The sequence below is a fragment of the Dryobates pubescens genome, chromosome Z (genome assembly GCF_014839835.1).
Source record: "Dryobates pubescens isolate bDryPub1 chromosome Z, bDryPub1.pri, whole genome shotgun sequence".
NCBI classification, from domain to species: domain Eukaryota; kingdom Metazoa; phylum Chordata; class Aves; order Piciformes; family Picidae; genus Dryobates; species Dryobates pubescens.
Genome location: NC_071657.1, coordinates 54,087,760 through 54,114,424, shown reverse-complemented (window position 1 = coordinate 54,114,424; position 26,665 = coordinate 54,087,760). Strand labels below are relative to the sequence as shown.

At 40.8% G+C, this 26,665-nt stretch overlaps 1 protein-coding gene across 1 annotated transcript in view; it reads right to left on the bottom strand.

Annotated features, from left to right (window-relative positions):
- Positions 1–22,667, bottom strand: part of GLDC (glycine decarboxylase) — a 45,298-nt gene extending 22,631 nt beyond the window's left edge. Inside the window, exons 1-8 of the mRNA XM_054178781.1 lie at positions 22,437–22,667; positions 22,257–22,335; positions 12,208–12,343; positions 6,425–6,589; positions 2,687–2,764; positions 1,795–1,942; positions 1,481–1,677; positions 800–896 (exon numbers count right to left, since the gene is read on the bottom strand). Coding sequence (XP_054034756.1) covers positions 800–896; positions 1,481–1,677; positions 1,795–1,942; positions 2,687–2,764; positions 6,425–6,589; positions 12,208–12,343; positions 22,257–22,335; positions 22,437–22,652 — 1,116 coding nt within the window. The 5' untranslated portion in view covers positions 22,653–22,667. The remainder of the gene's footprint in view (positions 1–799; positions 897–1,480; positions 1,678–1,794; positions 1,943–2,686; positions 2,765–6,424; positions 6,590–12,207; positions 12,344–22,256; positions 22,336–22,436) is intronic.
- Positions 22,668–26,665: the final 3,998 nt, after the last annotated feature.

Genomic DNA, 26,665 nt, shown 5'->3' with positions numbered 1-26,665 from the left:
ACTTAATTCAATACCCTGTGAAATATAGAATTGTGTCAGCAGTTAACATGAACTTAAATACAGCTACCACAATGAATACATTTGAAAACTCTCCAGCAAAGCTAGTCTTACAGGAAACTCGTTGTTTAGGATTGGTACAAAATATTTATGGAATATGTCACGAATACTACGCAATTTAAGCCTGTTCTAATATTTATAATCCCTCCTACAAACCTGGCACAACATTAAGAGCATGAGCAAAGCACTGGTAGGAGCAGAAAAGAACTTGTCTGACTGAAGGTCTGTAGAGACATACTGAAGCTATTTTGGATAACTACTTGCTTGTTATTTTTCTTGTAAAGATGGTGATTTTTGCATCAAATCACACAGACAAAAAAACTATGTTGTGAGAGTCTGAACAAAGAGTTTTAGAATTTAAAGATGGAGTACTTTTTTTCCCCCCTTGAGTGAACAGTTTCAGATCATTAGAATTCCCTTCCTTTTTTAAAATAAATGCCTCATTCATAAAAACATAGCACTATTAGTGGAGTTCTCTCTCTGAGGCAGACAGACTGAAGACTCCATGAATTCAGGGCTAGTATCTTTAATAAATAGGCATTAATACTCTCTTTTCACACAGTGTTCCATTTATCAAAGCATTCAAAACAAATGAACAAACACCAAATATTTCAATGTTCTTCATTTTTCTAGTAAAAGCGCTCAAAACTAAAGCTAACTCAGGTTACTGTGATGTTAGAACTATCACCCTAAGGTTTAACTTGCTCCTTTGTACTGCTGAAAGTAAAGCATGACAAATTACCTGTGCTGTGCAGATGTTGCTGGTAGCTTTATCCCTCCTGATATGCTGCTCTCGTGTTTGCAAAGCAAGTCGGTACACCTCTTTTCCATTTGCATCTCTAAGTCACAAGGAGAAATGTTGCTTTTGTTACTTTAAATATCACTAATTTGAGGTGTTAGGCTCCCTGCACGCTAACCTGAAAGTAGTTATCTATCAGAGACGGAAAGCTGCTGGACAGAACAAAGCTTAAGTCGTGACACCTGTGATACCAGACAGAGTGAGACAGTAAGTCTATATGTATATTTCCGTTTCCATCATGACTGTAAAACATGTCCAGCCAGGTAGAACATACTGAGTTTCTATGCATAGTACACCAAACCTTGGTATCTGCCTTAAAATGCCCATATTATTGCATTAGTTTTAACTAAATAGTAATCTAACACTTAAACACTGAGAACACAGCACCTATTCTACTGATGTCTAGTAAAAAGCATATTGAGTATATACAAAATCAGATGAAAGAACTCTGGCCAATCCAATCTTTAAGATGGCCAGTTTTTTTAGGGTATCAGCGTCAAACGGCCACAGAGGTGGTTGATACAACACTATGCAAGCTGTTATTCATTAGGGATGCACAAGATGGTCCTAATGTGTTTTATTTTCCATTTTCCCTGAAGACACTAGGAGCAGATGGAGCCTCACCTCGTAACGCCTACCATTCTGCCCGGCATCATTCTCACTAGGTTCTCCTTGACAGCAAAGAATGCCGCATGGGGTCCCCCGTAGCAGAGTGGTACGCCAAACCTCTGAGAGTTACCCAGGACAATATCTACCCCAAACTCTCCAGGGGGCTTCAGAATACAGAGAGCCAGAAGATCAGTAGCACAGCAGGCAAGCACCTGAGAACAGAAGCACACAGAACAGTCAGCCTCTTTTCTAAGGGAAGGGTGTTTCTATAACTATGGTTATTTAATGCATGAGAATGAAATCTGTGAGAGCAGTAAGATTTACTTTACCCCACTCTGATGAGCTCTTTCAACAAGTTCAGAGAAGTCTTCCACCTTCCCTTCCGTGTCTGGATACTGAAATAATACTCCACTGACATCCTTTCCACTGAAATCCATCTCATGAGGTAATTTGAGCTCAGTAATAACACCTGTGTAACTGGAAACAAAAAACACACAGAAGACAATATATGCAAAACTATTATTGCCTTGGAGGGATAATTAGTATGTTTTCAGGGACTTACATATGACTTCTTTGTTTAACATGCAGAGAGGTGAACATGGTCTGCAGTGCTAAACACTGAGAAAGTTTCACATCGTGGTGTACAGTACTGAAGAATAATTGCATTTGATATCACCATCAGAAACATGGAGCACAGCAGAGCAGAGGATGCATAAACCATGTCAACATTTTGCTGCTGTAGCATGCTAACTTTGAGAACCAAGCTGTATTTTCAGAAGATGGTTACTTTAAACTGTAAAATTAAAATGGATTTAGCTTTCATTAAATGAGAAGTTTTGTTATATAGGGCACTTAACTTCCTAGTTAAAAAAATGACCATACTGAATTCAATGACCAAATGTACGTAGTTACACCAACAACTAAGGGGGAAATTAAGTATTTTCTTAGTCCCTTTTTAAGCTCTGAAGTTGTATTTGAATTAAAAAGTAGAAGCAACACCAACTGTTAACAGGTTTCTGCTTCTACTTTGTCAAGAAAGCATAATTCTATATTTCAAAAATGTTAGGTATGTAGTGAAGAAGCAGATGAAAAATTTAGACTAGAATGGAATAGAATTAACCAGTTTGGAAAAGACCTTCGAGATCATCAATTCCAACCCATCACCCAACAATTATTCAATGTTAGTGAAATATATGGTGGAAAATGGAGAAAAAACTTTACTTTGCTCTAGTCTGAACCACTGCTATAGTTTGAGGGTGGCATCGGGCATCTACATAGAACTTCCTTCTTTTGTTGTGCCTGTTAAGAGGAAAAGGAATAGAAGAAGTGTTACATATCAAAAATATACTGGTTTCCACGGAAATAAAACAAATTTGTTTTATAAATGTGAGTTTTCCTAAGCTATAAGGTGGGTTTTTTTAATTTTGGTCATCATGAGCAAATTAAGACTGAATTGAATGAAGGTTCTAGCCCACTGAAAGTTAATTTGAGACACTCAGATGACATTCATATGTGACAAAAAATTAAAATAGACAATGAAAGAGAACAAGCAGCCAACTTAAGAAGCTGCAGGAACGCTTACACACACAGAGAGTCTTTTAAAGGAATACAATGGTGGTCTTTAATACAGATTTTCACTGTTGCCCTAGATAAGCAAACATGAGTCAGCAAAGTAGTAAATGGAGACAAAGACATTTGCCTAGTTTTCTTTGGCAAGCGTGATTATACATCAGGCTGATACTTTGAAAACTTACTAGTTACAAACCCAGTCTCTCTTGTCTAATTTCCTTCCTGATACACAGTCCTACAGCAACCTTCAATAATCTCTCAGATTTCATTTGATTTTTGGATCCCTTTCAAATGCCCTTGCAATACAAATCCCTGAAAGTATATTTGGGTTTATCAGTAACAGTTTAACTTTTAGCAGCTTGGACTGGCATACTTCAATTTTTAAAGCTTCTTTTAATTGCTGGTGGTAAAAAACAGTTCCAATCTTCAGTGTTCATGGACTCAATATTCATGCCACAGACTGTTGGATTACATGACAAAAGCTTCTCTGCACCTCTAAAGTGAAGCAATGGCAGTTGGAGGGAGCCCAAGTAACACCTTGTCCCTGCTGTTCCCAGACCCATCACAGGAGATAACAGCCCATGAGAGACCCATCTCCACAAGCACAGAGAAACACCAAGACTCCAAGAAAATTAGGAACTCTAATTAGTTAGTTAATGCTAACAAACACATCCTTGGCCCCTGCTTTCCCAACAGGGAGACATTATGGGCTGCAGGGGAAGAGTGTTTTGAGATTGCAAGAGTTTATTATGAGATATTGAGGGGAAAAGAGGTACAGATGAGTGATTCTGTGAGGAATTACTGTTAGAAAATAGAGAGGTAAGGTGATAAGCAGGCCCACTCATATATAAATATAGGATAGAATGGAATAAACCAGGCTGGAAGAGACCTTCAAGATCATTGTGTCCAACCCATCATCCAACACCACCCAATCAACTAAACCATGCAACCAAGCATCCTGTCAAGCCTCGCTCTGAACACCCCCAGCGACAGCGACCCCACCACCTCCCCGGGCAGCCCATTCCAATGGGCAATCACTCTCTCTGTGTAAAACTTCCTCCTAACCTCCAGCCTAAACCTCCCCTGGTGCAGCCTGAGACTGTGTCCTCTTGTTCTGGTACAGGTTGCCTGGGAGAAGAGACCAACATCTGCCTGACTACAACCTCCCTTCAGGTAGTTGTAGAGAGTAATAAGGTCACCCCTGAGTCTCCTCCAGGCTAAGCAACCCCAGCTCCCTCAGTCTCTCCTCATAGGGCTTGTGTTCCAAACCCCTCACCAACTTTGTTGCCCTTCTCTGGACTCGCTCCAGCAAGTCAACATCCTTCCTAAACTGAGGGGCCCAGAACTGGACACGGTACTCAAGGTGTGGCCTAACCAGTGCAGTGTACAGGGGCAGAATGACCTCCCTGCTCCTGCTGGCCACACTGTTCCTGATGCAGGCCAGGATGCCATTGGCCCTCTTGGCTGCCTGGGCACACTGCAGGCTCATGTTCAGCCTACCATCGACCAGCACCCCCAGGTCCCTCTCCACCTGGCTGCTCTCCAGCCACTCTGACCCCAGCCTGTAGCACTGCATGGGGTTGTTGTGGCCAATGTGCAGAACCTGGTACTTGGATGTAGTAAATCTCATGCCCTTGGACTCTGCCCATCTGTCCAGCCTGTCGAGGTCCCTCTGCAGAGCCTCTCTACCCTCCAGCAGATCAACTCCTGCCCCCAGCTTGGTGTTGTCAGCAAATTTACTGATGATGGACTCAATGCCCTCATCCAGATCATCAATAAAGATGTTAAAGAGCATGGGGCCCAGCACTGATCCCTGGGGCACACCACTACTGACTGGCTGCCAGCTGGATGTGGCACCATTCACCACCAATCTCTGGGCTCGGCCCTCCAGCCAGTTCCTAACCCATCGCAGTGTGCTCCCATCCAAGCCATGGGCTGACAGCTTGGCCAGGAGTTTGCTATGGGGAACGGTGTCAAAGGCCTTGCTGAGGTCCAGGTAGACTACATCCATAGGCCTCCCCACATCCACCAGACGGGTCACCTGATCATAGAAGGAGATCAGGTTGGAGAGGCAGGACCTGCCCTTCCTAAATCCATGTTGGCTGGACCTGAGCCCTTGGCCATCCTTCAGGTGCACAGTTATTGCCACCAGGATAATCTGCTCCATCACTTTCCCTGGCACTGAGGTCAGGCTGACTGGTCTGTAGTTTCCGGGTTCCTCCACCCGTCCCTTCTTGTGGATGGGGACCACATTGGCCAGTTTCCAGTCATCTGGGACCTCTCCAGTGAGCCAGGACTGGAGGAAAATGATGGAGAGTGGCTTGGCCAGCTCATCTGCCAGCTCTCTCAGCACCCTAGGATGGATCCCATCCGGTCCCATGGACTTGTGAGTGTCCAAGTGGCTCAGCAGGTCTCCAACTAATTCCTCATGGATTTCCAGGGCATCACACTGCTCCCCAACCCTATTACCCAGCTCAGGAGGCCACTCGTCCTGAACTCCTGCCTTGCTGTTAAACATTGAGGCACAGAAGGTGTTCAGGACCTCAGCCTTTTCCTCATCTTCGGTCACCGTGTTCCCCTCCAGGTCCAGTAAGGAGTGGAGATTCTTCTTGCCCTTCTTTTTAGTGTTGATATATTTGTAAAAATGCTTTTTATTTTCTTTCACAGAGGTGGCCAGCTTCAGTTCCAGCTGGGCCTTTGCCTCTTTAATGTTATTTCTACATAATCTAACCACTTCCTTGAACATACCTCGAGAAGCCTTCCCCTCCTTCCAAAGATTAGCAGGTCGGTGAAGCATGTCTTCTTCTGTGTGAATTAATGCTAATAACTCCTGATCACCTTCTTGTCCTTCATGTGCCTGAAATGGTTTCCAGGACTAAGACTTGTTTCATTATCTGCAAGGGATCAAGCTGGGACTGGCTGGCTGGTAGTTCCTCACATCTTCACTTCTACTCTTCCTGAAGACAGGAGCCACATTTGCTTTCCTCCACTGCTTAGACACCTCTTCCAGTCACCATGATTATTTAGAGATAACTAAGAGTAACCTTGCAGTGACACGAGGCAGCTCCCTCAACACTAATGGGGGCCTCAGATAAGGACCCACAGACTTGTGCATGTCCAGTCCACTTAAATAACCTCTAACCTGACCCTCCTCCACTGAGCACAAGTCTTCCTTGCTCTAGATTCCCCTGGTGTCTAGGTCCTCAGGTTTCTTAAAGCCTTTGATGTATGGGTTAAGTACGTACACCAAATGGTTTAGTGATCTGCTGAGATTGAAAAGGCCACACTGAATTTCAAGACACTCACCTACCCATGCCTGCAAAAGAGAGACCACTTTCAACTCCAAAATTCTTTCCTGATGTCACTTAAGCATACATCTAAACACAGTACCTGTGACACAATTGCATGGCTTCCGCAGCAGCGGTCCCCTCATCCAGCAAAGACGCGTTGGCCACATCCATTCCTGTGATATCACACACCATAGTCTGGTAATTTAGCAGGCTCTCCAGCCTGCCCTGGGAAACCTCAGGTTGGTAAGGAGTATACTGGGTGACCCTGTAAGAAAAGAACTCTGAGTATGGGTCTAGGAATGCAATGCAACTGAGCTATGTCATAGGAAAAATAAATTGCAAAGCATAATTCATACGAAAGTCTGTTAGAAAATACTTATTTTCATATTACTGTAATTTATTACTGTCCTGGAAGCCTGGGAATGCATTATTTCCTGGTACTGACTTGGCTTTTTACAGGAGAGGAATTACATTTGTCCATTTTGAGAAAAAAGAAATTCCTCTGCAACAGAGGTCTGCATCTTGGGCTAGGGAGAGGGAAGTAGGCACTGAGTGTGGGACAGATGAGTCAAGTCACAGCATCCAATTGAGAAGCTTAGTTCAATCATATATATCTAGGTATTGCCATGCTTCTGGAGCTATTTGCTTGTCAAAACCTCTCTATGAGAGGAAAAGCATCTCACAGGACCAAGCTCAGAAATACACAACTTCTGAAATGACAGTTTCAATATATGTTACTGAGAGGATGTGTGACTGTTGTTTTATCTGTTGCCATTTGGAGAACAAAACAGTACAGGCAACATAAGCAATTCCTTGGAAAAGGCAAAAAATCTAAAGGAAATACTCCACTATAGCAGTCCAGAAAAACAAAGCAGCATGCGTGAGACCAGGGATGAAAGGGAATAACACACTAAAGTGAACTCAAAATGTAATATAGGATGCCAGTGTATTTACTGTCTACCGAAATGAGACATCTCAGATTTCTTATATACTCACTTTCAGTACAGCAACAGAAGCAGTAATTGTGTGTTCAATTAGATCAATATTGATGACTTTCCCAAATAGCGAAAGCTTTTCCTGCTTCTTAGCCAAGTCTAACACACATCATGACACATTTGACTGCATAGTTCACAAGACCACCCTCTTGGCTCCATGCAACATTGCTCATTTCAATAGTAGTGGATTTTTTTCTTCTACAGCAAATAAACACAGTTTTCAGTTTGCTAGATAAACTTTCACTCTGGAAGCATAAAGATTTGTTTTCTGAATGGTCTTCCTGCCCACTTATCTCTTACCAATAAAGAGTTTTTCCAAACTCCTTTGCATATGCAATGAGTTTTCTTTCTTAACAAAAGAAATCCCTCTGTGCTTCAAGCTAACAGTCTTTTACTTTCTAATTTTATTTCTGCTAAAGGCCCTTTTTTTCCCTTTTTTTTTGTTTTCATTCTCATTTGTAGGAGAAATAGACAAGAATTACAAGTACTGAAATCAGCTGAAATGCATGAGAGAAGCATCACTTAGTGCAAGAGCGGGAAAAAAAATAACCTTTGGCCACTCATCAAAAGACCTGGCTTATGAAAGGGCAGAAACTTTCATATTTGGGAGCTGGGTTTGATCTCAGTTTAGCAACAAACCAGACTTAACATTAACTGCAAGATTAACAATTATGGTTTCTTTATACTAAAATTAGCTCTTGTTTTCAGGCAAATATTAAGAGAACTCCATTATCAAGCAATATTCAACAACTAGCTCTTGATTAGTACTTGTTCAGTACAGTCAATAAGATAAAAAATTAAGCATCATTAATTGCTTAATATACAGTAGGCTCTAGCAAAACAGTTCACCAGTTTCCATATTGTGAATCTCTGGAAAGTCAGTGTATTAACTTAAAGCAAGGACAGACCATTAATAGAATTTAAAACCAGAATACATGAACCAGAGAAAAAAAAGGTAATTAATACTTCTGATAACACCGGACAGATGAGAATAAGTTCAGTCATGAATACACAAAATTTTGACATTATCTGACTTCTATGGACTGGACAGCACTGTTAAAGCCAAAGCTGAAACAAAACCAAAACCAACCAAACAAAATATCTCTATTGATTTAAATATCCACACATATCAATACTGAAGTGTAGAAAGAGACTACAATAAAGCTGTACAGTTAGGAGACATCCAATTTTAAGAAGCCATCCAGACTGTGAAATTCTCAAATGCAACATTGTACATAAAGTTTGAGATGCATTACTTGGGCCTTTTGAAGAGCAGTTATAATGATGTTCCTAAACAGTATTTTGCCCGTGGCTTTGAGAAAGCTAGATAGTCTTATGACAGGGCATGGAGACGTGCCAGTTTCCCAGTTCAAAGAATAAACACTGAATTTGCTGCCAATTTGGCAAGCTTTGTAGTAGCTTGTGCAGCTTTCCATATCCAGTCTGTCAGCAGAAACCAGCTGTGTAATGTTCATATCTGATTTTTAGCTCAGTATGCAGTAGTTTTCAGGATGCAATACTAAGGTCTGAGTGCTACTGGCTAACACATTTAATGTAACACCACCAATGAAAAGACTGCAGGTGTCATTGGTACAGGTATTTTATTCTTGCATATTTCATATCTGGGACAAAGGAATCATGTGAGCTATACTTTGAAGACCTCCTCATCATGCTCTGTTTTATGGTATTAGTGTGATTTTAGAGGCCTTCTTGTTTTCTAAGGCCTGGTAGCTATTTTTATCCATTTAAGCCCCCCAAATAATTACTACACTGTTTTGACCTCTACATTAATAAGAAATACATATGTAATCTTATTTCTGAAACTATGTACTCTCGATCTCTTCACTCACTCATTTATATTCATGGTAAGACATAGAATTAATCTGGTATGCTACTAGGGAAAGAACTCAGCACACTAGATGTGAAAAAATTAATTAATATGCTAGTGTCTGGTACAGCAAAATAAGGACTGTACAGCCATACCAGCAGATAGAACAGATGACAGGTATTCACACATTTCAGGTGTCTTAGCTGAAAGTCACTTAACTGGTGACATGCCTGAAAATAAATCCTTCTGCCTGTATTTAGAGTTGAGATATTCTAAAGTTAAAGTTGGACATTGTCCTCCTATTTATCTGTCCAGAAAAAAAAAAAAGGGGGGGGGGGGGGGGGGGGGGGGAAGCTAATATTTTTTATAATATTAAGTAAGTAGTGTACGGAAAACACTTCTAAGACTTCCATCTCATATTAGCATGGAATTGTTAGTCACAGATTGCTAGGAAGAAGGAATTGTTAGCAGCCCGTAACCAAGACCAAAAGAAAATCAAGTACCAAAAATAAGGAACACCTTACCCTTGCCTTCTGTGACTAAGTCACAGAATCACAGAATTACAGAATGTGAGAGGTTGGAAAGGACCTCCAGAGATCATTGAGACCAACCTCCCTGCCAAAAGCAGGATCACCTAGTTCAGTCTGCATAGGAATGCATCCAGGTGGGTTTTGAAAATCTCGAGGAGACTCCACAACCCTCCCCGGTCTCTGTCACCCTCACTATAAAGAAGTTTCTCCTCATGTGGAGGTGTAACCTTCTATGTTCAAGTTTGCATCCATTGTCAAATCCACCATGCAGGAGACTGGAATTTTAACTGCAGCATTTCAGCTCCACAACAGAAATTTTTCTGCTTTTTCTCTAACTTTCAAGTGGTTTTTTTTGATAAGAAGTTATCTGAAAAATATCTACTCTAAGTGTTTTCAAACAGCTTCTTTCATGAATAGAAGTAGTTAAAATGGGACTCAGACCTAAGAGGATTTCTATACTTTTCTAAAGCTACCAGTTCAGGAAATTCCTGAATGTTGATTTTCCAGCACTTACTAGTGTATAGCTTTGGTCAGATAGTTTTATCACACAGTAATCAAGCTCTTCAGCTTTCTTTGTGAACCGAGATATTACAGATCATTGTCCAAATACTCCACAAAAGTTACGAAATGCCCACAGTATCAAGTAGTTTCTTAACAAAACCTGAGATTTGGGGAAACTTTTGTGGTGATCTTCTAAATAAAGTAATGGGGATCAGTAGCCCGATTTCCAATCAAAAAACCACCACATTTTGTTCTAAACAGTTTCCACCTGAAATCAACCTTTTTGCCTCCTACCTCCTCCTAGCAAGTTCAAGTGTCCTGAGTACTGTGAAGTCCTTCACAGACATCTAGGAACAATCTTTTATAATATTACATTTTACATCAAGGCAAGCCTTACTCTAACAAATGCTAAGTAATGAGAAGCTACAAGTGACTTGAGGGAGGCAGAACTGATCAGAAAAATAACCCTGCAATTGGAGCATTTCCCTTGAAGCTGCAATGTGAAATATATTAGTATTAGACCTCACTAGACACTCTAAGAACGTATTTCTGCATAGACTCTTCCAGTTGTTTCATTAACACCATATACATAGGTGGAGTTTTTTTAGGATTTAACAAAATGCCATTCATTTTGCTCCACTTACTTTTTCATTGTTCTTAGTTTTACCTCTAGCAAGTGATCCTGTGCTTTGCAGCATTGTACTGAAATATTTAGATTGCATACGTTGCAAAAGGTGGGAGAGGATAAGGCCAAATAAAACTGTCATGGAGCAGAAAGTTAACTAGACTTGAGGGTTTATAAATACATAGAGCAATTTATGGCAATCCCCCACCCCTCCAAAAAAAGAAACTAAAAAAAAAATATCTGGCTTTGTACATTGACCAGCTTGATTCCAGCTGGTTAGTTGTGTGTGTTTTTTAAATACTACTTTTATCACAGCTAAAAATTATTCCATAATAAAGGTAACAGTTATTATTTTAACATAGTACCAAAAAAGGGAAGTTATTGAATAGAGGTAAGCAAACTTCTAAGCCAAACAAGACAATGCAGGGTATCAGTGGCATTCTGTGTTGAAAAGACTCCACGTCGCATTTATAGTTTTTGTGTTTCAGAATGTCTAAGTTACAGTTCTCCAGAGAAATGCAAATGCAAAATTTATAATCATTTGAAGTTCCTTTATCAGGAAAAGTCTATAAAGAGACAAACCCCCACTATTTTTTACATTAATACTGTTCACAAGATACAATACATTAAGATATTTTCCTTTGTACATTTAAGTGAAGAGAAAAAAAAAAAAGTCAAAACAAAAAGAAACCTAGACCAACAACATTCAAATTCAGGTTTATCAGATAGGCTGTTCTTGTGCTTGTCCCAAAAAATGAAATGTCAGCTGGGACATAAGAATAAAAAAAACAGTATTCTCAGCCTCTATATAAATCAATTCTCAAGTATTGCTCTCTGTTGTCAGGCACCAATTATTTATTTGTTCAGACAGAAACACACCCAAACTCTAATTGAAAATGTCTGTAATTTTTTTTTTTTAACTTTAAAAATAGCAAGATAAAATCCCTTAAAATTGTCAAGGCTTTATACTTCCTCATAAGAAAGCCAAAGTCAAGTCATTGTATTGCTTTTAACAATGTCCACCCAAAATTGCATGAGCCAACAGAGCATTTAGGCAGAAGTTAGGAAAAAATTACTTTAGTTTAGGAATGAAGTTTGCATAGTTTCTTAAACAAATATTCATGGTTTACTTCATAATAAATGGGAGCTGTGAACAGCAGTCACAAAAATAATGGAATATTTAACAGAAAAAAAGTATTCTAATGTTAAAAGCCATCTTTTTTGCCTCTAGCTTCAGCCAGAACAACACATTTCCTACACAACAGCCTACCCATCAGAATCAAATATATTAAAATCTTAGTCAAAAAACTAGGTTTGGGGTATATTTGTGTATGCTCAATTTGTAAGATGAATTTCAAACATACAGGCGTATATAAGCACTTAAAAGAACAAATAGTACATTACCATCCTGCATTCTCCAACAAATTCCGTGCAATGGGCTGAGGCACTGAGCAGTTGTAATACCCCATTCCTATATAAGACCTCCATATCTTGTTCTTGCTGGCAATATTGTATAGAGTTTCAAGGATTTCATTTTCACCTAATTGAAAAGAAATTAAATCAGATACATACAGTTGCACATAATGCTAACAGATTTTAACTAAAATATCTTGTACCCCTGGGGGAAAAAAAAAACTAATTGTGAAGCAAGTATAAAGAGTAGCAGAACAAAGGGCATACTAAGAACAGTAAAGATAAAATAATCAGGTGTTAAAATACTTCAGAAAAGTTCAAGTTCTGGAAAAAGCAAAAACTGATCAAATAAATAATGTGAAAACAGTAGTGAGAGCAAGCTGTGGGTAAATGGTTTATGTGCCAATGCAATGTACATTCTGGTCTCTTACACATGCATTAAAATACATCTCAGCAGGTACCTTTTCCTAGCAAAACTTGCAGAATATACATTGGATGAAGCCACAGCCATCCACAATTATGATTTAGTGTTTCTAACAGAGTCACAGTTGTACAACCTGAGCTCACAGTTTGGATTAACAGCACTTGGGAGTAAATTTTAGTATCAAATAACTTTATTTTCTTGTATTTTTCCTACATGGCTGTTAAAATGGAACAGGTTTGGTGGTGTGTTTTTAATTCACTGTTAATGTGGTTTGCCAGTTTATAACAATAACCAAAAAAACAACCCACAAAAAAAAACAACAAACCAAGCAAATAAACAAACAAAAACTCCAACAAAACACGAAAAAGACTTCAGTATTTCTAGCATAAGAAATTCCACTTAAGATTCTTAACTTTCAAATGAGTCTGATAATCTAATTTGGAAAGATTAAACCAGAATGTTTCTCAAGTGTTCAGATCAAAAACATTTGCACCCCCCCTCTCCCAGTTATAGTTTAGTCTTTGGTCCGGCTTCTACATGCTTCTTGGTGTCTCCAAGGCTGTGCAAAAATTACATTCAGTCAGTCTGTTCCCAGTAATCAGGAGATAATGCTACCCAGCATTTGCCAAAAGGAATGATCTACAAAGTATTTTACTTTTTTTTTATTTTCCTCCAGATTGTCAGTCAGCCGTCTAAGATTACACACAGAGACAGGCCTGCCCAGCCTAACAGACCTTGGAAGGCATTGGAATAGATTGCCCAGCAAGGTCCCTGGAGGTGTTCAAGAAACATATGGACGTGGCAGTTCAGGACATTGTTTAATGGCCATGGTGGTCTTATATTGACGGTTGCTTTCAATGATCTTAGAGGTCGTTTCCAACCAAAACAATCTACAATCTGAGGTGGAATTGGACACCAACTCTCCTAGGCAAGGAGGGCAGATCTGTTTTTACCCTCAATCTGACCTCAGAAATTACTGCTGGAAACTACTACCTTGGAAACTACTTGATGTGCTTGCACCGGCTTCTGTTCATTCTGCATTACAACTCGAAGAGTAGACTTTGAAACACAAGGCTATAAAACACTAACACAGAATAGCTTGAGTCCTGGATGCCTCAAAACCTGTTTTCTCTTTGTAAGTTACTCCAGCAAGAGAGATCAAGTCATAACAGTTAATTCTCTGGAATCTAGTAGCAAAACATTCTCTAGGTTTCAATTAAGTTATTCTATAGTCATAAATTAGGATATTAAACTTTAGCTCCGATTTCAAAATTCATCTCTCCTGTTCCTTTTACCCAAAGTGCTGCTACTGCATTCTTGTTATTAGTTTCCTCCAGAGTCAGAACATACTTTCCACAAAATTATTTTACTTCAGTTCTCACATCAAAGTTTACTCAGTGTAAATATTAGATCTAAGGTAAAAATATTAATTTCTTGTTTTCAGCAAGCTGCCCTTTTTTTTTTTTTTTTGAGACTCAGGAGTTATGTGTTTATTGTACCTAAACTCAGCAATGTCCAGGACAAAGTTCCTACTAAAGCACAGTGAGAAGCTCCACACCCCAAGACCCCTGCCCCACAGTTTATTCCAGATAGAGGCATTGTTTGTTTAAGTTAGAGTTCTAACACTGTAGAGAGCTTTCTCTACCACTTGCAACCCAAAAGTCTGATGAGACAGTTTGGGTGCAGTTTGATAAGGGGGGGTTTGTATTCTGCAGAATTCAAACCAGTAGTGTCTTGGGGGTTTTTTAAGTGGTGGTGAATTTGCTTGTTTTGCTTCAAATGCAGCTAAAGGCAGAAGTTGTCACTTGCTCATTAGCTCAACATCAGACACAAAAATACATTGAGTGCAGTATCTGCAGTAAACAAATACCACAAATACTGTACTATGTATCTTTGACTGACTGGAGTTTCTTCTGGATAGTAATTTCTTAGCAAATGCAGCTAACCAAGACATTGAACTTACACTGGAGCACTCTGAAATCAACCAAGGAGATTCAAGGTACAAAGCAAAAAGCTTGCTGAGATTGTAAGAAGCTTAAGTAGCAATTAAGAGCAGAACCACATCAGACCCGGAAGAGCTGAACTGTTATATCCAAACATGGAAAATATTTTTAATTTTGTGATCTACTTATGAATACAGTGAACACTGTGAGTTTTAGCCACGGTAGTAAAATGTTGCAGGGTGCAATGTATCTCCACTCCTGCATCACCTCACTTACTTCATTCCTTTGGTCATTAGAAAGGCAACAGCAGCAGTTCCGCTCAAATGCACATCTCATATTTGGTATGCCTTTTTGAAGAGACACACTCTCCTTCCCCTAGGCCTTACACTGCTTTGAGGTTCATCACAGCATGTCTTTAGGATGACATGGCATGAGGGACTGCAATCCTGAGTAATGGTGCCAGCAGCCCCTGATTGATCTGTACAGACTAGCTTAGGCAATTTAATTTTCATTAATTCAGTGTTTGCTTTGCATGGCTATGGTTTTGAATTGAAGCAAAACTAATGCAGGCAAAGGTAAGGGAAATCACACTCGAGTCCAAAGACTGACGAGCAAGGAAATGAAACCACTCTTAAAATTAAGCCATTCTTTATAGCATGCCCAGCACTGACAGGAGGGGATAAAGAAGACACAATCAGGCTCTTCAGGGCAGTGAACGTTAGGAGGAAGAGAGACAGTGACACAAGCTCAAACCCAAGAGGCTTGTGATGAAGGTAAGAAGAAGCCTTCCACCCGTGAGGACAGCCCAGCAGTGGAGCTGGGTCTCCATCCTTGTGGGTTCCATGTTCTGTCTAGGAGATGTCCTGAGTGGCTTGGTCTGAGTCCATGGCTGAGCACAGTCTGGGCAGAAGCAGAGGCTGGGCAGAAGCAGAGGCTGGAGACCTCCTCCAGGTTCACAGCAGCCTTAACAGCATATTCTTGTAAACATTTATTTATAAATAAAACATATGAAGATTAGGATTTAGGCAAATTTCAATCCATATGGTTGGAAAAGCACATCTTGAAAGACATGCCAGATTAGTGATATTTTTTCAAATTATCTCCAGGTGATATAAATACCCAAAATCCAAAATGAGGAAATACAAGACAATTTTTTAAAAATGGCTACAGTTAAAAAATGGTTGGAAACTGGCCACTGCACTTATTTCCAGTTTTCTGAGAAATGGTTTAAATACCCTTATCTTGAATTCACTTTACTTGCTGTACACTGTAAATTCTTTAAGAACCTTGTTCAGCAAAAATAAGATTGCCAGCTAAGTCACTGTAGTTGATCTTTATTCCCCTTATCAGTTCATTAGGTATAATGGTCAGAAACACTACCCAGAATAAAGTTCACTGATCTTGCAGCTCTGCGTGCTTAGAACTACAGAGAAAATGCTCTGAGGCGCCCAGTAGTAGTTATGTGAGGTCACTTTGAGACTGCTAGACTGGTAGAAAATGCAAAATATATCACAAAAACAGTAAGAGGGAGTGAATTATCAATTATAAAGTTGTAATTCTGCAATTTCTGCTGGTTTTGTGGTTAGCATAGTAGATTTGCCTTGCACTTGTAAGATACGCACAAAATAACATGGTACCCCAGAAAGAGAAAGAGAAATCAAGACAGAGCAGTCTGAGTTATACAACTTGAAACTTATACAAAAGGCAATAGACTATTTGACAGCATTTTGTTCATATTATATCAGGTCTGAAAAAAGAAATAGTATTCTGGATTAAGGAAGCAAGATCTTCAGAACAGTTGATACAAGAAAAAGGTGATGAATTTATTTCTCATGGTTTAACAACTAGATAGATCCATTGAGTAAAAATCAGATTATATTGAAGAAAAAAACTTCCAAAGCAGAGTCAGACATGCACTACTAATGCTTCAGACAGCACAAGTGAAGTGCCTATTCCAGGTGCTGGGTCTGACTAGCAACTTTCCAAGAGGCAGGCAGAAAGCTAACAATATCTGCTGCTCCAGCTTTCATCAAGGACACCTGCTTGGGTATCAGAGGCAACCTGGGAAGCAGAAAGCATGCAGCAGCTGAGAGCCAGCAACATATCTGCCTTTCTCTGTCCTACCTACAAAGCCTTCTGCCCTTAGAAAGAGAAGCAGCAGCCACAAAGTGCTGTAAAGATCCAAGTACCATGAGCGGTAATGCAGATTGTTTGTGGCAACACTCTGGTAGGTGACAAATAACCCTTGTTGTAGGCATGCAGAACATACAGTGTGGACCCCAGCAGCAAGGAATCTGAAATTAATAATTCAGCTCTAAAACATTAGGAACTAATTACAAACCCATCCAGAATTAATATTTAAGCAACATTTGAAATACAAAATTGCAGTTAAATACAAAATTGCAGTTAAAAGTAGATTTAACTACATTAAATTTAATTACGTTAACTGCATACTTAAAGATACGAATAATCTTTCCTATAATATGACTCCTTCTAAGCAGTGTCACTTTTGAAATGTTTTGTATGGGGGCCCAACTAGTCTATTACACAGATTTTATAAACTGATGTTTATAAATTCTAATATATGAGAACGTAACTAGGAATATTTTTTGGGGGAAAAAATATGGCAGTTGCTAGACTTATTTTAAAAACTCCAATCCTGAACAAAAAAGCAGAAATATGTAAGATATGTACATAGCCTCCCCATTAAGTAAAACTGACATACAATGGCAGCACAGCTGGGATAACTACGACTAATACAGGAATAAAAGAAATATGATTATTCTTTCATAAGATGATCTGGGTTTTTTTTTCTTCGAATGGGTCATTTACTGCAATTGTGCTAAAGCACCTTCAATGGGTAAAGAAAAGCTGATTGTTGAAGTTTACATAGTGTGACTGGGGGGAAACTCTGCAATATCAGCTGATCACAATTAAATCCTGAAGACATCCAGCCTTGTTATAAATATCGACTGAATTGAAATTAGATGCCAAAACAACACTTTCCCTTAACTATATCTGAAGAAAAAGTTGACTGCAAGAAAGCCCCCCTTTCCAGAATCAGTTGAGGGGCAGAACTCCAACTTGCTGTAATGGGAAATAAGACCTTTTGCCGTCTCACCCCTACTGGCTTTCACTGGCATGTTCAAGGGAATTTACAAAACTTTCAGTGGGCTCATGGCAGCAGGCATTTTTTTAAATGGTATGGTTTTGGTCAGAAAAGGTACCCAGCTCCATCATATTACATACCAAAGGAAGCAAGTAATTTCAGAAAGCTTTTAGCACAAGCTACATTCCTACCCTTCTCCATGCCTGACCATGTCTGCCAATGCAGGAAAACAGACTGCGAAGCATTTCTAGCCTAGATGCATTTATAACAACAAAACTTGTACCAGAATGGGTTTTTTCCATTCATGCATAAACAAAACCAATGTCCAGTTAAGTCAGAGGGATTCTCTCTCAGTTTATTATGTCCTTCAGAAAAGTAATGAAGCATGATTCTTCCACTGAAGATATGATAAAATGTCTAGGAAAGACAGCACATGTACACATTACGTCTACTGTAACCAGAGTGTTTTTTTATGAGCAGTGGAATATGTGATACTATTTAAAAGAGCTGTTTAAAAAGCTGCATTCATAATAAGAATAAGAATTAGTTATTACAGAATCACAGAATGTTACGGGGTTGGAAGGAACCTCTAGAGATCATCTAGTCTAACCCCCTGCCAGAGCAGGATGACCTAGAATAGGTCACACAGGAATGTATCCAGGTGGGTTTTGAGTATCTCCAGAAGAGACTATACAATGCCCCTGGGCAGCCTGTTCCAGTGCTCTGTCACCCTCAGAGCAAAAAAACATCTTTCCTCACGTTTACAGGGACGCTCCTATGCCTCAACTTCCACCCACTGCCCCTTGTCCTGTCACTGGGCATCACTGAGAAGAGCCTGGCTACATCCTCTCAGCACTGACCCGTTACATATTTATAAATATTAATCAGGTTACCTCTTAGTCTCCTCTTCTCCAAACTAGAGACACAGCTCTCTCAGCCGCTCCTCATAAGGATGATGTTTCATTCCCTTATCATTTTTGTGGCTCTGTGCTAGACTCTTTCAAGGAGTTCCCTGTCCATGAACTGAGGAGCCCAGAATTGGACACAATATTCCAGATACAACCTCACCAGGGCAGAGCAGAAAGGGAGGAGAACCTCTCTCAACCCACTAAGCACACCCTTCTAATACACTCTGGAAAGGCATTGGGCTTCCTGGCCACAGGAGCACATTGCTGGCTCATGGTCAACCTTCCATCCACTAGGACCCCCAGGTCTCTTTCCCCTTCACTGCTCTCCAGAAAGTCAGTTCCCAACCTGTAATGATACATGAGGTTGCTCTTTTCCATGTACAAGATTCTATATTTGCCCTTGTTGAATTTCATTCAATTTCTCCCTTCCCAACTCTCCAGCCTGTCCAGGTGTTCCTGAATGGCAGCATAGCCTTCAGGCATATCAGCCACACCACCCAGTTTGGTGTCATCAGCAAACTTGCTGGCAGTGCACTCTGTGCCCTCATCTAGGTCACTGACGAATATATTGAACAGCACTGGTCTCAGTACTGACCCCTGAGGGACTCCACTAGATACAGGCCTCCACCTAGACTCTGCCTCCTTGACCACAGCTCTCTGATTTCTTTCCTTCAACCAGTTCTCAATCCACCTCACTACCTGATCATCCAAGACCACACTGCCTCAGTTTAGCTGCAAGGATGCTGTGGGAGACAGTGTCAAATGCTTTACTGAAATCAAGGTAAACCATATCCACAGCTCTACCATCATCTCTCCACCTGGTTATGTCCTCATAAAAGGCTATCAGGTTGGTCAAACACGACTTCTCCTTGGTAAAACCGTGTTGACTGCTCCTAATTGGTACTGTTATATACACACAGAGCCAGCTGATTCTGTGTTCTGCACAATTCTCTACATTACCAACGCAAAACAATCTTTCCTGCTGACACACCTCATCAAAATTTGAAGATACGCATATACATCAAAAGTAGACACCTCAGACACACTACACTACTCACCAAGACATACTGTTTATGGTGTGTGTGTGCATGGTTTTCTTCAGCTGCATATCTAATTGTAGCCGTAAGCACTGACTTTAGTGAGACTTTAATGCAAGCTCAGCTTTGTTACCTATTACAAATGAGTAGGTGGCACACAGCTGATTTGTTCAGCTGCACTCCAACTTGTGGATTCACTACAACTATGTTTTTTAATTGAAATTACACAGAAAAGTGGAAGTGTATATTTAGACCACTAAGAATTGTATTAGTTTGGGAGTTTTTTTCTTACCAGTTAACATGTTTTGAATTGCCTTGCCCTGTTCTCTCATCGCATGGATGAGTTTGGGAGGTGATCGGAGCAAAATTGCCTTCACACAAATGAAAATAACATGTTTAAAATACAATACAGTTTTCATGACACTTTCCCAATTTTGCTGTTTCCCTTTAATACATGGCATTTAATAGAGAAACAATCTATCATACTAATGTAAGAACTCTCACACTAGAGACTGGAAAGACAGTGTTCTCTAATGGTACATTAAAAAGGAAGCAAATTTTACTCAGACTACTGCATCCTAACTACATGATGTTCAATGTGAAGATGCACAATTTGAGGCAGAGGTTTTTAATTTTTCTTTTACAAGCTGTGTAGTTTTCTGCTACCAGTGCAGTGGAAAACTAGTGGCAAACATCTACACATTAAATTACAAGACCATTCATTGCACTGGCTGCACAAGCAAAAGCAGCAGTAGACAGAAGAAAGTTTTCTGTACCTCATGCAAGCATCTCTTTTGCAAACTCACTGTTGCGTGCTGTGCAATGTGAGGCTCTGCATCACAGTCACATTCTTTCAGAGTTTACTCTAAGGGAACAAGCGCAGCATAGCAAGTGGAGCAAAACAGCAGTGAACTAAATACAGTTAATGAGGTCCCATTGCACTTTGAGGACTCACATCAGGTAATGCACAGCAACGCAGGACACACTTGCTTCAAAATTGCTATGCAAATCTGTATTGACACATAAATTTGCATCCAGATTTTGACAGGTTGCCATCACTCATTTAGTTTTTAATGTACAATTATTTTAATGACAATGTGTACTGTGTCACTTTTATATGTTCTCATAATGTCAAACTTCATATTAAAAAAATAGACTAAACACAGAAAAACAGAACAGAGGCTTTCAAGAGATAAATCATTAGTGACAATCTACATTTAACTCCTCTTACAAACCTGAAATGTAATAATTTGAAAACTCCTTTTCTCTGAGGATAAGTGAGAATCCCTCATCAGTCACAGAGTAGCTTATTAAAATACATAAATCACAGGAAAATAAGCCATTCAACACTTTCAGAAGTTATACAGACAGAAGAAAGTGATTAAATTCCACTCCTCTACTCCCCTCCCCATTTCAATAGCATGGAACGTTACCTAAAAAAATAAAATACCACTATACTACTTAAGTATTTTAGAAGTAGAAACTTTCAGTCAATACCACAACCCTCCCCGCTAGAATCTGTCTTTTCAGGCTCTAGTTTCACTGGCTGCTCATTGCAGCGCTGCCTCTCACACGTGATGTCATCTTGGAATAACCAGATTGAACTGGCCAGGAACCTCACCGGAGCTGCAGGCCTGAAGTTTACACTCCAATTACAGAGCATGGATATGAAATGAAAAGGAAAAAAAAGGAAGAAAAAGGGAAAAAAAAGGGCCGGCAAGAGGGATCACATTTTCTACCTTGCTACAGACCAAGGGAAGGATCTTGCTTGACATAAAGTTAACACTGATGTAATCGCATCCGCTACCTGAACGACCACAGAGCTTTGTTAGTTTCAGTGGAATTGTTAGCATTCTTAAGTGGTTTTGTTTTGTTGGGAGTTTTGGGTCACGATTTTGGTTTTGAGTTTTGTTTGATTTTTTTTTTCCTTTGGTGCTTTTTTTTTGGGGGGGGGGTGTGTTTGGATTTTGGGGGGGTTTTTAAGGGGTTGGTGGGGCTTTTTGGTGGTGGCGGTGGTTCTATTTCTTTTTTACTTATGGGACTTACAGCATGACATTCACAAATACCTATGAAGCTGTGATTCCTAGCTTTTGAAAATGTTAGTATCTAAAAAAAAAAAAATCACCAAATCACATAAAGTTTCCCATAGTTATATGCTATGCTATTGTAGTGCCACAACTGCCGTCTCAGACTTTTTGTATTCAGTTTACATGGATAGATTCGAAATGATAGCCATCTGCCTACCGCCTACGTTACACAGGTTATCACTAGGGAAGGGACAACAAAGGAATTCTTTAGAAACTGAAGAGCCAACAAAAGCGAGCACCCCTTTTGATCTTACAGTCCTCACGAAGGGGATGATGTTTACCTTTTCCTCAGTATCAGTACTCTACCGAGTCCGTCTGTGAAAATTAAGAGTGTCGGTGTTGGTACTGCTGTGTTTATTTAAATCTTAATCCAGCGGGGAGATTTGTCGCTACATGTTCCATCTGGGATACTCGGGGAAGGGAGGGGGAAGGCAGCACCCCAATGCTACCCCGCGAGCACTGGCGGCCGGAAGGGCTGACAGGGCCGCTTCGGGAGGGTAGCTGGGGGGTCCCGGAGCACGCGGTCACTTACAGACAGGGTCATCCATCCTCAGGGCCCTCCGCAGACGGATGCTGGCCGGGATGGTTTTATCTATAAGCTCCTCGACGCTCTGCAAAAAAGGTGGTCGCACACCGTTGTTAGCACCCTCGGGCCGGCCCAGAGGGAGGGGACCGGCCGCTCTGCTCGGCTTGGCACGGCGCGGGCACCTACCTGTACCCCGACGGCTCGCAGCATCTCCCTCTTTTCATGCTCCCTCGGGCCGATGTGCCTCCGGGAGAAGTCATCGTGTCGTGGCAGCAGCTGCTCGATGCACCGCGCCGCCTCGCCACCTCCCCAGCGCCGCTGACCTCCCGCCGCCGCCGACCGCAGGTGCCGCGACGCCCCGCGGGCCGCCAGCCGCCCCCACCACCGCCCGCAGCTCTGCATGGCGTTGCCGACCCCAATGCCGCCGCAGGCGCGCGGCCACACTTTGTGTGCAGGGGGCGGCGCGGAGCGGCCCCCCACCGCCGGCGCCAATAGGGTCCGGGGGCGGCGCCGCGCTCACCCCGCCTCGCCGCCACCTGCCCGCCCGCCACGGCGAGCCGCCCCGCTCGGCCCCGACCTCTCCGTGCCGGCCCGGCTGCCGGGCATCCCCGCGGCGAGGAGGCTCCAGCGCGTGGCGGGATCGGGCGGAGTCTGGTGGTGACTTTCCTGGCTTTCCTCCCCACAGCCTTGCTCGGACGGAAAAAGGGTTTCTGTGCTTCTGCAGCAGAGCATAGACTATCTTCTAAATCGCTAGCTTCTTGAAGGACTAATATATGCCGCTTTCCATGGCAGGGGTGGAAGGTGGGCGAGCGGAGGGGCTAACTGTAACCCACTTTTTCATCTGGAACCCATCTTTTTCAATCTGCAGTTTAGCAGGTAAATCTGCAAAGTCACAGACCTGTATCTTTATGTATATTAACAGAATTAAGTATAAGGACATTACGGACTCATATTTGCATCAACATTTAAACACAGTGACAATGAAAGATTAAAATAGATTATCCTGATACACACTGATTTCATCTTAACTGTATCAGATTTACTGCCTGTCTTCTGAATTTAGTGAGGTAACTACCCACTACTTCTGAACCTAAAAATAAATTTGCTTTGCACCAAAGATTGCTGACTCATGCAAACTATTTCTGTGTTAAACATGCAATTACTCCTCCAATATAATCTGAGTTATCTAAACTACTATACTATGGAATGGGCCCCTGGCTCAGCCTTACCTCCATCCCCAGAAAGGTGATGGAACAACTTATCCTTGGCACTGCCCACAGGCATATCAAGGACAAGAGGGTCATTAGTAGTAGTAGCCAACACAGCTTCACCAATGGGAAGTCATGTTTGACCAACCTGATAGCCTATTATGAGAACTAGGTGGATAGATGATGGTAGAGCTGTGGATGTGGTCTATCTTGATTTCAGTAAGGCATTTGACACTGTCTCCCACAGCAGTGTGGGAGGCAGTGTGGTCTGGATGATCAGGCAGTGAGGTGGATTGAGAACTGGTTGAAGGATGGAAATCAGAGAGTTGTGGTCAATGGGACAGAGTCTAGGTGGAGGCCTGTATCTAGTGGAGTCCCTCAGGGGTCAGTACTAGGACCAGTGCTGTTCAATATATTTGTCAATGACCTGGATGAAAGTACAGAGTGCACTGTCAAGAAGTTTGCTGACAACACAAAGCTGGGTGGAGTGGCTGACACACCAGAGGGTTGTGCTGCCATTCAGTAAGACTTGGACCCGCTGGAGAGCTGGGCAGGGAGAAATTTGATGAAGTTCAACAAGGGCAAGTGTAGAGACTTGTACCTGGGAAGGAACAACTCCACGCGCCAGTATAGGCTGGGGACTGGCCTTCTGGAGAGCAGTGAAGGGGAAAGGGACCTGGAGGTCCTGGTGGATGGAAGGGTGACCATGAGCCAGCAATGTACTTTTGTGGCCAGGAAGGCCAATGCCATTCTGGAGTGGCTTAGAAGGGTGTGGTTAGTAGGTTGAAAGTCGTTCTCTTCCCCCTCTACTCTGCCCTGGTGAAGTTGCATCTGGATTGTTGTGTCCAGTTTTCAGTTCAAGAAAGACAGTGAGCTCCTTGAAAGAGCCCAGCACAGAGCCATGAGGATGATTAAGGGAATGGAGCAACTTCCATACAAGGAGAGACTGAGGGAGCTGGGGTCTTTAGTTTTGAATAGACTGAGAGGAGACCTCATCAATGTTTTATAAATATGAAAAGGGTGAGTGCTGAGAAGATGGAGCCAGGCTCTTCTTGGTGGTGCCCAATGACAGGACGAGCAATGGGTGGAAGTTGAAGCATAGGAAGTTTCACATAAATATGAGGAAAAATGTTTTCACTGTGAGGGTGACAGAAAACTGGAACAGGCTGCCCAGGAAGGTTGTGGAGTCGCCCTCTCTGGAGATATTAAAAACTCTCCTTGATGCGTTCCTGTGTAATCTAGTGTAGATGATCCCGCTCTGGCAGTGGCGTTGGACTAGATGATCTTTCAAGGTCCATTCCAGCCCCTGAATTGCTGTGATTCTGTGATAATTTACAACAGTATTTGCAGTAATGACTTAAACCCCTGGTTTCAGAATGAGAGACACCAAGTTATACACTAAACTGAGATGAAACTTGCTTCAAACAGAAAAGATGTTTGTTGCAAAGATTTGTGACATAAATCCAATACTGATTTTAACAGATTGCTTTTCCCCTCTATCATTTTCTTCTTTATTAAACCTGATAGTTACGTGAAAGAAATTTAAACTTTTATATGATTTTTAACTTGAGATAGTGTAACGGAAGTGGAGATAATAGAAAAATACATTAAAATCATGATAGCAATGACTGAATTCCTGTTATGAATTTGTACTTAAACCAATTTATTTTTAAAGCTCTGCCAAAACTTTTCAAAACAATTTGCATATTTTACCAAATGTTCTTGCTGGGTTTCTCCAAATAGTTATAACTTCTCTATGGCAGGTAATACCAAGACAATATTTCACATAAAATATGTCTTTACAGTCATACCTGAAATGATAACTTCAACAGAATTGTTTCTTCACCATAGGGTCAGACTTTTATTGGTGTCTCTAGTGCTATAGGAAATGAGGTCTGAATGGAAGACAGACCATCCAAAACATTCTTGGCTCTTCCAGAACTAAATCCAGTTTTGGTTCACTTTAAAAACTGTGCTTGAGAGGAGGAAGGGTGGAAAGATGTGCCAGTGAACAAAGCACAGAGCTTAAAGACTGGGTCAGTCTTATCTCTAACAGTAGTCTGTTTCTGCCACTGATCCATTACAACTATTTACGAAGGAATACAAGATTAGAACTAGCAGACATACTGATGTCACAGTCAGCTGAGCACCATGGGATTTATGCAGTCAGGAGTTCACAGTACTCTTTTTCTGAAATTTGTTCATCTGCTAAGTGAACCCATCTACACTGTTAATGGAATAAGTATAGCAGCTTATCATTCAAGAGCAGTCACTTTATAATCCTTTATTTCTCAAACTACTATTCCTTGAAGGCATGGACAGTACTCATAATGCTGAGGACACTGTGATACATAAAACAAAACAAATCACGTGGGTGTCAGTACAGACTGACTCCAATGAATGCTGACTTCTGTCCTGATGCAAAATTTTTCCCTAGAAAATCCTTAAGAAAAAACAAATAGCAGTTAGTAGCCTTCATCAGTGTTTTCAAAATTTTCTAGCAGATCTGGCAAGGAAAGCCCACCAAAAGATCTTTTAACAGTCTGGCTTATTTTAAGTCTCCATCTAGATAAAGGACATTCATTAACACTTCACCTTTCTTATCATAAAATTATGTTAAAATGCAAGGGTGCGAGAAGTGCAGAGTGTCTCTTTCTGTTTGCCTGTATCTAATTCAGTATAGAAGATCATCTGAATTTCTATCAATAATGGTTTGGAGGGTCTTTTTAATATATATATCCTTACCAATGTATTTTCATCACCAATTTTTAAATATGTAAATGAAAACATATTAAACCCATATTGTTATGTGTATTTCATACATGTGCTTGTTATCAAGTAAAGTATTTTAGTCCTTATAAAATAAAAGGTGAACTACACAATTGTTCCTGCTAAAAGGTGCAATACACGGTTGTTCCTCATTTTGGGTTTGTACTGTAAACACTACTACCTTTTAACCTGAGACATTTTTATCATATTTTTTTCTCTTACTGAAACTTTTAATCTGTAACATGGTTCTTTGCTTAAAATAAGATTTGAAAAGCACTGTGGCTGTCATTACATAAAGAGTAATACAGATGTTTACCAGATAGATCAAGAGAGGAATTACTTAATTTTATTAATAAACTTACTATTTCAGTAGCAATACGTCATGCATCTTTCACAGACAGTTACCAATTGCTACTAGTGGGGAGAAAATGACTTCTC